Raw genomic sequence first — 12,324 nt, 5'->3', positions numbered from 1 at the left:
ACAAAAGTGACCATCTCAGCTCCTGACAACGCCTACTTTATCATGAGATGGCCCTTCCTCGTTCAACGTGGAGTTCCCCGCAGATCCTTTGTGTCCTGGGGAGTGGCAGCCTGCTGAGTGCCGTGACTGCAGAGGGCATTGTCAGTGGAGCTCTGGGCTGGGCAAGGCTGGAACAAAGCTGTCAGGCCCTGGAGGGCTGCTCTCCAGGGTGCTTCTGTTGCCAGCGTGGGTGCACACCTGTCCTGAATGGCACCGTTGCAGACAGACACTGTTTCTGTGGATGCACCCAAGTGGGGAACAAGAACAGGCCAGGGTCATCAATTTTGATTGGCTGCCTCTGACCCTGCGGGCACTGGGTGTTACGTTTCACCTACAGACACACACTACCACGTGGCGTGTGTGTGTGTGTGTGTGTGTGTGTGTGTGTGTGTGGTGGTAGGGGGCACGAGGTTTGGAGTCAGACTTAATTGAGTAGATAAGATTCTTTTATTCTTCTACTTTTTTTTTTTTTTTTTGGAGAGGTTTTTGCTATAGGGCACGTGCACTTGCCAGAAAGACAGAGAGAGATAGAGAGACAGAAAGGGAGAAATCCCCCCCGAGGGGTGATGGCCATGCTGCAGTCCCTTCTCCTCCATTCTCCTCTCGGGATTTTGGGCGCACATGCACATGCACCCAGCATGAATTTAAGCCACCAGGTCCAGGATTCAAACTGTAGTTGACTACATGGGAGTCCAGTGACATAGCCATTATGTCAACTGCTGGTCCCGAGTAGATAAGATTCTATCTTGGATCCTTAACTTGTTAGTCATGCTTGACGCTTTACAATGAGATTTCCAACCCTCCTTTTTTAAAAAAAAATTTTTTTTCTTTTTTTTTTGGAGAGATTTTCACTATAGGGGGCGTGCGCTCACCAGACAGACAGAGAGAGACATAGAGATAGAAAGCGAGAAAGCAGGCCCCAGGGGGGATGGCCACGCCACAATCCCTTCTCCTCCATTCTCCTCTCGGGATCTTGGGCACGCACACACACGTGCCCAGCATGAGTTTAAGCCACCAGGTCTGGGACGCGAACCGCGGTCGACTACGTGGGAGTGCAGCGACACAGCCATTACGCTAACTGCTGGTTCCCTCCAACCATCCTTAATAATGGTATGTGCTTAAGGATGGCTGGCTGCCCTCTCTCCAATCTTTTTCTTTTTTGGGTAATTATTAAGAGCCCAATTAAGAGCCTAATCTGTGAGCCTTCCTGTGACATGACCAATGAGGACTAGAGAGTGCAGGTCCGACGTAGGCTAAATAATCAGTCAGTAAAGGCAGGTTTTGACTCTTCCACGCTGCCCTTAACTTCAGCCCTCTCCTGAAGAACTGGCCTATTAGAGGAGGCTCATCTTAGCTTACGGGGTGCTGCAGAGTTCCAGATGTTCAGATTCACATTACCTAATGTATTCGTGTCTTATTCTTCCTAACTTGCTGAATGGAGGTGATTATTTGGCCTGCACTCCCACAGATGTTTCTTAGCATGCATTACAGAGAAAGAACATACCATATATATGCCAAGCAACCGCCCATCAGGGATGGCAGTCCAGACTGAGGCGCTCAGTGACACCCCATTCCTTGCTTCATTTTATGCATGCCTAAAATATGGCATAAGCCAGTTAATCTTTCCATGATTGGTTGTAGTGTAGTGCTGTCTTTTTTTTTTTTTTTTTTTTCTTTGCCATTGGGTATGAGCACTTGCCAGAGAGAGGGAAGTGAGAAACAACCCCTCCCCCCATGTGTGATGGTCACATTGCAATCCCTTCTCTTCCTTTCTCCTCTTGAGATTTTGGGCACATGCATGCATGTACCCAGTGTGATCTTCAAGCTGCCGGGTCTGGGACTTGAGCTGCAGTTGACTGAGAGTCCAGCACCTTAACCACTTCGCAACCTGCTGGCCCCTTCATGGTGCTCTTTTTACCAGGTGGTTTTATTCTGCTTCACCACAAGTGCCAACTATACTTGTGTTAAACAGATTCAATATACAGATGTTTAAGCTAAAGAAGAACCTGAAGGAACCTGAGGATCAGACTCTCTGAAGCTCTTCAGGTGTAATGGGTGGCTTGCTAAGTCAGAGTCTCATCTTTTTTAAAGCTTATTTATTTATTCCTTGAGTCACAGAGAAAGAGTTGGGAAGGGGTAGAGATAGCATCCCCAAAGTCATGATCCACCCCTGGCCTGCAGCCAGAGAGGGATCATGGACAAGTATGTGCCCAGCACATTCAAGGAGATCTCTGGACTTGAACAGGGAATGTTCTTATATAGAATTGCTTCACAGAGCAGCATGGCTTTAGCACCGTGCCATGGTCTGGCCCCTCTAACTTACTGTTGTTTAGAAAGGATGGTGTGCACACCTAGGAAAAGCACCCTGCTGGACAGAAGCTCTCCTGTGTATTCAAACATATTCCAAGGTCAGGATCTTGGAAGAAGATAATTTATCTTTGGAGAAAATAGCCTAAGGGCATCCCTAGAAAGGCACCAAGTAATAAATAGAGAATTCTTCCCGGGCTGAAGCCATGGCAAATGGAGAGTTCACCTTTGCGGAGAACTCACCTCCTCTTAGTGGAAGTAAACTACTGGTGTGCTGCTTGCTAGATTAGCTGAAAAGCAGGAGCTCAGGACTGCGAGGGTGCCAGGATCCTCTGTGGTTGGTACCAAGGTGACAGCCACCCTGGGAGGCTGCTGCAATAGTGCAAGGGACAGCAGATTAGGGCCTGAGTGCCGGCAACAGAGAGAAGGGACAGGGTGGAGAGAGATTTGGGAAACGGTAGCAGAGAACTGAGGTGCATTAAAATCTGAGGAAGAGGAAGGAGGGAAAGACGTCACGTGTACAGCTAACGTGTCTGAGTGAATGATGATGTCACAGATTTGGTGGGCACTCAGAAGATTTGGGAGAGGGAAGATAATGCATTTGGCTTTGGACGGCTGAGTTTGAAGTACTCAAGTGAAGATGTCCAGGAGGCAACTGGAAATAGAGACCCCATACTCTTCAGGAAGATCAGCCTTGGCATGAGTTGGAGGAGGAGGACTCAGCTGGGTGGCATGTACAAAGGGAGGGCAGACAGCGACTGGCCCAAAATGTGAATTAGAAGGGTCTTTTTCTCTTTAAAAGAATTATTTGTTATTATTATAATTTTTCAATTTGCTATAGGGCACCTGTGCTCACCAGAGGAGAGACAGAGAGGGAAAGTGAGAGAGCAAGCTGCCAGGTCTAGGACTCAAACTGCAGTAGACCATGTGGGGAGTCCAGCACCTTAACCACCATGCCACCTGCTGGTCCAGAAGATTTTATTTCTAATGAGTGTTCTGGAAAGTTCTGTTATGACCAACTAGAAGAACAGTAGCCAATGGCAGAAGAGTCAGTTTGGGCCATGGAACTTCTGTCACTGTTCTCTCTCCTGCCAGCACCTGAAAGCGCTCTCATCTGGGTTAGCCGGTTTAATGCAGAGCAGACAGCTTGGAGTGTTTCGGAATGATCTGCACACCCTCAGGGACCAAGACTTTAACCATCAATCTCAAGGTGCTTCAAGCTTTCCTACAAGGGCGCGATTCTCCAAATCCTCCGATAACTCATCTCTTAACAGACTCTTGGAAAACATCTAATAGGCAGCCAATTCCAATATTTTCTTCTTGGTTAGTAATAGTGCTGGGGGGGGGAGGAGGGAAGACCCTGGTACATGGTAAGTGTCCTCATCCACCTACGATTACAGGTTAACGAGCCGCTCCAATTCAGCTCAGATCTCGTCTCATACACCTGCCCCTCCCCGAGGAATTGTCACTGTCTCCTTTATATGGTTGCTTTTCCATTAATCTGAGAAATTGTAGACGCCATTAAAGAGAATATGGCATTGAAATCATTCCCATCAGTAATGGAAATGGCTAAGATTAGCCCTGATATGTTCGCAGCTGTTAAACAAATCAAAAAGGCATTAAATGGGAGTTTAAATTTACTCTGCCAGCTGAGGTAAAGACATACACTCCGGCCTGCTAAATAGACCCTTTAACTCTTATTGTAGGCTTTTCTAATGCCTTTTGTAGTATCAGATATGGCTGCATCAAAAAACATCTTCAAAAACTGCCTTCCAGATCCTGCTGTTTAGAAAGAACTGAATTGCAAGGTGTGTGTCTCCAGCTCCCAGATTTCTGTTAGCCTACTGGAAAGAACAGCCTGTGTTGAGGTGGAAGTGTTAGCACCCATTTGGAGAGCGAAGCATCAAAACTTAATCCTTCGCAGTTGTGCTGCCAAGGTCCTGCCTGGGTGCTCAGAGAGCTCCCGGATCTGGGTGCTCAGATTTTGGCTTCTCTGCCGATTTGTACTCTGGTGCCAATTTTAACCTCTGACTTGTCTCTTCACCCTTTGACTTTCCACCACATTTCGCTAACAGAAGTGAGCAATCGCATCACCTTCATACACCTGCCGCAAATGGTAGCTGTGAGAAGCACCTCTGTCGCAAGGAGAGCTCCCTTCGCAATCACAAAGCGAAATTCTTAGAACACATTTGCGAACAGAAAAGGCTCATTGTTTCTGATACCTGATTATCTATCCTTGCTAGAAAATGCATTGCCCGACCCGTGGTTCGCTGCTGGGTTTCAGCTATTCTTATTTGGGATAAAATGTGCAAACGTTAAGAGACTCAGGTGGCATTTGTGATAAAGGGAAGACTACAAGGACTTTTGTTATGAAGTTTCAAATGGCCACCCAAAAAGATTGGGCATGTGCTACCATAAGACTCAGTTTTCAACCCCTCCTGAAAAAGAAAACAAGCCCCCCCCAATTTTATTTTTATCTTCATTCCACACAAACATCCCAGTGCAAGAGCAACAATGCAAACACGTGTGTCTGTGCATAAACGACACACATTACACACTCAAGCCCCGTGTTTCCAGTCTCTGGAAAAGTATCTCTACCACAACCATTAACACTGGCAGTGAGACAAGACCAATGTGACCTCCTTTACTTGTCAATTGTTTTACCTCCTGCCCCCCAACTTTGCTGACCAAGAAAAAGAAAAAGAAGCAGAAGTATAGCTAGCAGGTGTACATACCTGACGCAGAAGTACAAAACCACTGGTCCCGACTTTTTGGGAAAATCATGTTCCAATACTCTTCGATCTAGCTGAAGCCAGTTTAAGTGTCCCCTGAAGGAAATAGAGACGAATTGGTTAGGGCTTTGGATCTGCACAGGTTTTTCGGAGTGAGAGGACGTGTGGAGCGGGGTCACAGACTAACCTGGACCTCTGGCTCTCTGCTGGCTTCTCAATATTAGAAGAACCCCCAACATTATTGGGTCGTTGGGAAAGTCATGATGGATTGTTCTACGTTTTTCTATGCAAAAATGCATCGCGACTTTCCCGGCGCCCAGTCCTTGGGAATACCGAGTCAGCAAGAGATTCTGTATGACGTGAGGAGGAGGGGAATCAAATGGTCGGGGGCCCAGACCCGTCGTCGGTTCCTGGACTGCACTGAAACGAAAATGACCTCCTAGCTCCCCTCTTGTCCTGAGTTCCCTTTCTACCCACTTCTGACCCGTTTCCACTGCCTTTTTCCCCTAAAGGACTCATATCCCGTTTTAGAAATGTGTAGCAATTCTCAGGATATTTCACTTGAAGTAGAGGAAGTAAAAAGTGAACCACAGACAATTTCTTTAAAAAAAAATTGACACCAACCATATTATCCAGCTATTCTACTCCTAGGCATTTACTTAAGAAAAGTACAAGCATATGTACAAAACGTATATACAAAGCCTTGTACACAAATGTTCAGACACGTAATAGCTACTTCATAGCTACTGTACACGAATAGACACTGTAGGTAATTTGACCTTTTTTTTGAGAGTTTTTTTCTATAGAGTGTGTGCACTCACCAGAGAGACAGAGAGAAACAGAGACACAGAAAGGAAGAAATCAACCTCCGGAGGATGACCACACCACAATCCCTTCTCCTCCACTCTCTTCTTGGGATTTTGGGCACACACACACACACACACACACATGCCTGCATGAGTTTTAAGCCGCCAGGTCTAGGACTTGAACTGCCATTGACCACCTGGAAGTCCAGCAACATAAGCATTACACCATCTGCTGGTCTCGATTAGACCCTTTATAGACACTGTAATAGCTCCAAACTTGAAACAGTCCAAATCTTAACAGGGAAGGGGATGGACAAATTACGACATATTCACATAGTACTGCATAGTAATAAAGAGAACGTACTAGTAACATATATGACATATACAACGATATAGGTGACTTGCCAAAAAAAAATCATGCTGAGTGAAAGAAGACAGATAAAAACATTACATACTGTGACTCCATTTATGTAAAACTCTAGAAAATGCAAACTTAACTTTGGGAAGAGGAAGCAGATCAATGGTTGCCTAGGAGATAGGTGAGAGGTAGGTGGAGAAACATTCTGGGAATGTTGACTTGTTTATGAACTTGACTGTGGGGATGGATTCATGGATGCAGGCATATGTCCAAATTTATCAAGTTGTACACTTTAGTATGTGTAGTTTATTATATGTGTATTATACCTCACTAAAGCTATTTTTAAAAATAACTGGACACAGTGCTGTGCACCTATAGCGCCAGCTAACTAAGGCAGGAGGATTGAAAATTCAAGACCAACTTGGTGTGAGCCCCTGTCTTTAAAGAAGAATAAAAAGGAAAAGGAAAAACATGAACCACTGAGACATATAACGATACATAAATGAAACTGCTTCTGCATTTCATCCCTCCTTCCCTCTCTCTTCTTTCCTTCCACAAATTCTGACTACCTTCTCTACAAAAACAAGTGCAAATGCAGCAGCAAAAAGAAAAAAAAAAAAAAAAAGACACGATCTCTACTTTCCTGGAGCTTCTATTCACATAAGGAGTAGGACATTCTCAAACAGCTATTTCCACAATGAATGACATCATTGCTAACAGCACCGCAACCACAGTTCTGAGAACACAGGAGCAGCTCTAGTGAGGGTCCGAGAAGCACCTCTGGGTGTCTGTCTGAGCCGAGATTCAAGGAACGGGCTGGCGTTAACTCAGAGAAGAGGAAGGGAAATCACTTTCCAGGCAGAGGGATGAGCATGTGCAAAGGCCCTGGCTGGAAAAGATTCTGGAATCTTTGTGTCACGTGGGACGATCTGGAAAGGGCCTTGGAAGTCATGTTTGGAGGTGGGCTTTTTTGTTTTTTGTTGAGAAATTTTTGCTATAGGGTGCAGGCGCTTGCCTGAGATACGAAGACTCACCACCTGCAGTGGGGTCGGGGCGGGGGATGGCCACACTGCAATCCCTCTCCTCCATTCTTCTCTCAGGATTTTAGGCACGCGTATATGAGTTTCAAGCTGTGGGGTCCGAGACTTGAACCACAGTTGGCCATGTAGGAGTCCAGTGCCCTAACCACTGCACCACATATTGGCCCTTGGAGGCTGGTCTTTGACAAGTGAGGCAGAGCCAGGGAATACCTGTGAGCAGAGGACTCTGCCCCTTTCGTAGTCCCTTTCTCTCCTCACCTCCTGTCAGTTGGTCCCACATCACCTTACTTGTGGACTCAGGTTGAACAGACCCCGCTGACAACACCAGCTTTCCTTGGCTGACTGCTGCCGTGTAGCACCTACGTTTGTAATGTGCACACACACGTGAGATTGGCACAAATTCTATGGACGATGAGAAACAAAATCTGTATCATCGTATAAAGACATTTGCTCCTCTAAGCTCGTGCCTGCATCCAATAAAGACAAGAGAGAAAACACACCTCTTTTGAGACTTCACTCAAACTGCACCTTTTGCACAAGGAAAAAAATAAAAAGTTCCTTTCAATTAAGCCATGCCTATGGCTCCAGGAATTACGCTGCATCTGTCTCTGCAAAGTATCTACCCAAGGACCTCTGGCCTCTTTTTCTTCCTTCTGAAGCTCTCCAGATGAAAAAAAAATTTTTTTCCCACTAACTGTATTTTTGTATTACTTTGTTCTGAAGACAGGAAGGGTAAAAAATAAAGGGAAGATAGTATTGTTAATAAAATGACTGAAGCAACTTCTAGAAAGGTGAGATAACCTTCCATCTGGCCAGAACATAGGATGGGAAACAGGAGGCCTGGGAGCCAGTGCCATCTGGCCCTCTCCAAACTGCTGATGATGCCCGAGGGAGCATGCTGTCTCAAACCTCTGTGCTCCACTCCCATTGCTCCTGCTGCCAGAATGCCCTCCCCTCCTTTCTTGCCCAGCAAAGTTGGCCCATCCTTCAAGACTCACCACCCACACGTCTGCTCCAGAAAGCTTTCCCACACGCCATTCGCACTCCATACCCCAGGCTGGCTGGGCTCCCTCTCTGGCACTCACAGCACCTCCGGGCACACCCTGCTGCCGCACCCCCTGCAGTCCTTGGAGCTTACTCTGAGTACCCGTTCATCTTCCTCAGCTCATTTTTTGCATCTGAAGACAGTCACGAGAGCTGCCTCATAAGGCAAAAATGTACAACTGACCAACTGGAAGGTGTTGAATTTTTAGAGGATAGTAAGCTACAGCCACTGGCTTCCTGTTCTGAAAATCCCCCACACTTACAAGGATTTGTAAGCGAAGTTTACAAATCTTGTGCTCTGCCTCCTGCAAGGATGCCATATGGATGCCCTGCACCAAATTTTGTTCACACTTTGGTCTACTTGGAATTAGAGAATTGTCTATCCTCTTTATCCAAATGCTTAGCCACTGTTTAAGGCAGAATTCAAAAGTCTTACTTTTCGTCAAGTATTCATCGATTGTCTAAATAGCGAATTTTTTCAAACTGGTCCTGGTTTGTGTAGTCTACAGGTGTTTAGCATAATCGTGTGCAACTAGTTGTTTTAGAAATATGACCTGTCTCTCCAACTAAGGTGTAACTATTAATATTAAAAAAAAAAAATCATCCACTGACCATGACAGAGTGCCTGGCAGGTATTTGGTGCTCACAAGAATGTTTTCTCAGTGATGAATGTCTGACTACCTACGAAGACCAATCCATCCAATGACCACGAAGATTTAAATGTTTACCTTTTACCTTATAATAGTTCTTGACAAAGGCCCTGGTGCAAACAACATTTTTTACAATCCTTATAAGAGAAATCTTGGAAATAACCACAGATTAGAATGGTAGGGAAGCACAGTGATTTTTCTCTGGCCACGAGTTTAAGGAGTAAGCGGGACCTGAGAGACGGAGGGTTCCGTATGTGCTCTCTAGCCCCATCAGCGCTCAGACTTGAGAAACCCTCCCCCTATGTCAATGGCGTCAAGTGGTGGACCAGGATTAGACCTGGGTCTCAGGGAGCCCTCATTCCCAGGGTGAAGGACTTTAATTGTGTAAAGACATAACCCAGCTATAAGAGAACCAGAGCAACTTTATATTGTACTCAGCCTTGGAGTTCATCTGACTAGAATGAACCCTAGGACAACTGATCTGTGGGACCAGCAGTTATTGTAATGGCTATGTCGCTGGACTCCCACGTAGTCGACTCCAGTTTGCGTCCCGGACCCAGTGGCTTAAACTCACGCTGGGCGTGTGTGCGTGTGTGCCCAAGATCCCAAGAGGAGAATGGAGGAGAAGGGATTGCGGCGTGACCATCCCCCCTGGGGGGTGATTTCTCACTTTCTATCTCTCTGTCTCTCTCTGTCTGTTGGGCAAGCGCACACGCCCTATAGCAAAAACCTCTCCAAAAAATAAATAAATTTAAAAAAAAAAAAAGAAAAGAAAACTGATCTGTAACTTCTGTCTTCCACTTTGCAATCAATGACTCTTACAGAGCCTAAGTCCTTACCATAGAGGAAGCCTAAAGCCTAACGGAGGTTGACAATAACCTTGTTGAGTTTTTTTTTCTTTTTTTTCTAAGAGGTTTTTGTCTTAGGGTACATGCACTCACTGGTAAGAGAGAGAGAGAGAGAAAGTGACAGAGACTGTGGAAGGGAAAGTGATAAATAACTCCCCAGGGAGACAGTCATGCCATAATCCCTTCTCCATTCTCCTCCCCGCATCTTAGGCACCCACAAGCAACATGCCTGGTGTGATTTTTCAAGCCACTGAGTCCAAGACTCGAACTGTGGTCAGCCACGTGGGAGGCCAGCAACATAACTGTTATGCCATCTGCTGGCCCCAACCTTGCCGAGTCTTAACAGATACCTGGCTGTATTGACAGGGAGAGGAAGACTCTATCAGCCTCCTCCCACAGGACAGGATGAGAAAGCTCAAGCATTACCAAGTCACAATGGAGCTAAGACTTGTCTTGACTGACTCCATTCTGCTTCTGCTGACTAGTTAGTCCCTGCTTATCTTTAAGCCCCTTGCACAGAAGGGTAACCAGCCAGTCCACCCCTGTGCCCAGGAAGGAAACTACATCCATAAGCAGTGATTGCTCCTTGACTCTGCCAGTGTCCTTGTGATCCAGGTGAAGACAGTGACCATGTCCTGAATCACTTGCCCTTTGTTTTTAGACATGCCGTTTCTCCTGTACAAGGTTTGTACCTCGCCCACTATGGCAGAGGTGGTTATGGACTCTGGTCCAGTCTCTCCTTGGTGCTGGCTTCACTGAACAAACCCATTCCTCATTGACCCAGTTTTTTCTCTTTGCAGTGAGTGTCACAGACCTCATTTCTGGTCCCCTGAACAAGCATCCCTTCCTGTTCCAGCAGCAAAGAGACAAACACAGGTGTCGCTTAGACGCCATTTTTGTTGCGTGAGCTCATTGCTCATTCTTCCTCTCCATAGGCAGAACACACACAGATCGATGGGGTACATCTCCAGAGGATTTCATTCCCCACATCACAGTTTTTAAAGTATTAGGCTTTTAAGCCATCAGTTTATTTAACTGGAAACTCCTTTGTTCCCAGCTATACATTGATTTGGTATTTATCATGCAAAATGACTACAAAGGGAAAAATGATCAGGAAGAGAAGGAGGGGGCAGGAGTCACTCCTAAATTACATACTCAACCTCTAAGGAAACAGGACTCCAAGTTCCTGGCTGGAAACTCCCCAGTCCTGTGAGGGTCAGCAAAGGCATTTACTTGCCGGCCTCTGACAGTCCATGGAGAGGTGGGCTTCCCGCACCTGGGGTCCTTGGACCTCCGAGAGTAAGGAAGTCAACTGTCTCCCTTTTATATCCCTGTAAGTCTCCCGCTGGTGGCTGCTGATGAGGGGAGATCGAAGGGACAAGGCACTCATCCAAGCTCCCTTACGACACTTGTCTATCAATTGGACAAAAGCTAAAGGATGGATTAAAAAGTAGGCTGAAAAATCATCATCCTGGGACAATCTTTGGGCTGCAGTAGGACTTGCTAAATGTTTTCTGCTCATTGTTTAAGGTCCAAAGTCTTGTTCCCACCGGTGGCACAACAAGATCAAGGATTTCTCATAGTAGAGGGTTTCTTCTTTCCCCTTCCACAGTTCACAGTCCTGACATCGGCCCTGCCTTACCTTGGAGTTAGGATAGGATGGAGGAGATTAGGAAGCATTTTCTCTACACAGTTTAACCAAGAGATGCCTGAGAGCTTGCTTTCATGATTCTCATTGATTTTTTTCATTTGCAAATGCATAGCAGTGCATTTGCCAATGACAAAGCCAAAAACGAAAAACGGCCCCCGACAGATACACAGTTTATTTTTGTTATTAAGTGACTTATAACTATCTTTAAAGCAGAACAAGATAGGAGCCAGGAGGTGGCATGGTGGTTAAGGCACTGGACTCACACGTGGCCAACAGCGGTTTGAGTCCCAGACCCAATCACTTGAAAAATCAGGTGGGGCACGTGTGCATGTATGCCCCAAATCCCGAGTGCAAGAGAAGGGACTGCAGTGTGATCAGCCACCCTGGGGTTGTTTTTTTCACTTTCTCTCTCTCTCTCTCTCTCTCTCTCTTTCGTCTCTTGGGTAATTGCACACACCCTATGGCAAAAACCTAAAAAATGAAAAGAAAAAAAAACTGAACAAGATAGTGCTCTTTTGGTTTATGGTTGCAATAGGTCAATCTGTTGGGTCAGTAGTAAATATGCAATTGCTTCCAGACAATATAAATTGGATGCATTTCTTTAACAGATGGCGTTTGGTGTCTACATAGAGCACAACTAGATTTTTGGTTCAAGTGTTCGCACCTTGGCCTCGGGAGAGCTTTGTTTATAGAGTTACTGGAGGGTGGAGGAGCGTGATAAGTCTATCTGAACGGATCACTCCCTGTGCCTTCTAGATGTTTTTATTGTAGACAGGTTATTTCATACCGAATGAATTTGCTCAGAAAGCCACAGCAAGACTGTGGAATTCTTACAGATGTCACTGAACC

General features: G+C 45.8%; 1 protein-coding gene across 1 annotated transcript in view; it reads right to left on the bottom strand.

Moving 5' to 3' along the window:
• FRMD4A (FERM domain containing 4A) overlaps nucleotides 1-12,324 on the bottom strand; it is a 397,277-nt gene that overhangs the window by 153,469 nt on the left and 231,484 nt on the right. Inside the window, 1 exon segment of the mRNA XM_027772576.1 lies at nucleotides 5,082-5,174. Coding sequence (XP_027628377.1) covers nucleotides 5,082-5,174 — 93 coding nt within the window.

Source organism: Tupaia chinensis, unplaced genomic scaffold (genome assembly GCF_000334495.1).
Source record: "Tupaia chinensis unplaced genomic scaffold, TupChi_1.0 Scaffold000285_1, whole genome shotgun sequence".
In the NCBI taxonomy this organism is placed as follows: domain Eukaryota; kingdom Metazoa; phylum Chordata; class Mammalia; order Scandentia; family Tupaiidae; genus Tupaia; species Tupaia belangeri.
This window is presented reverse-complemented; position numbering and strand designations above follow the sequence as displayed.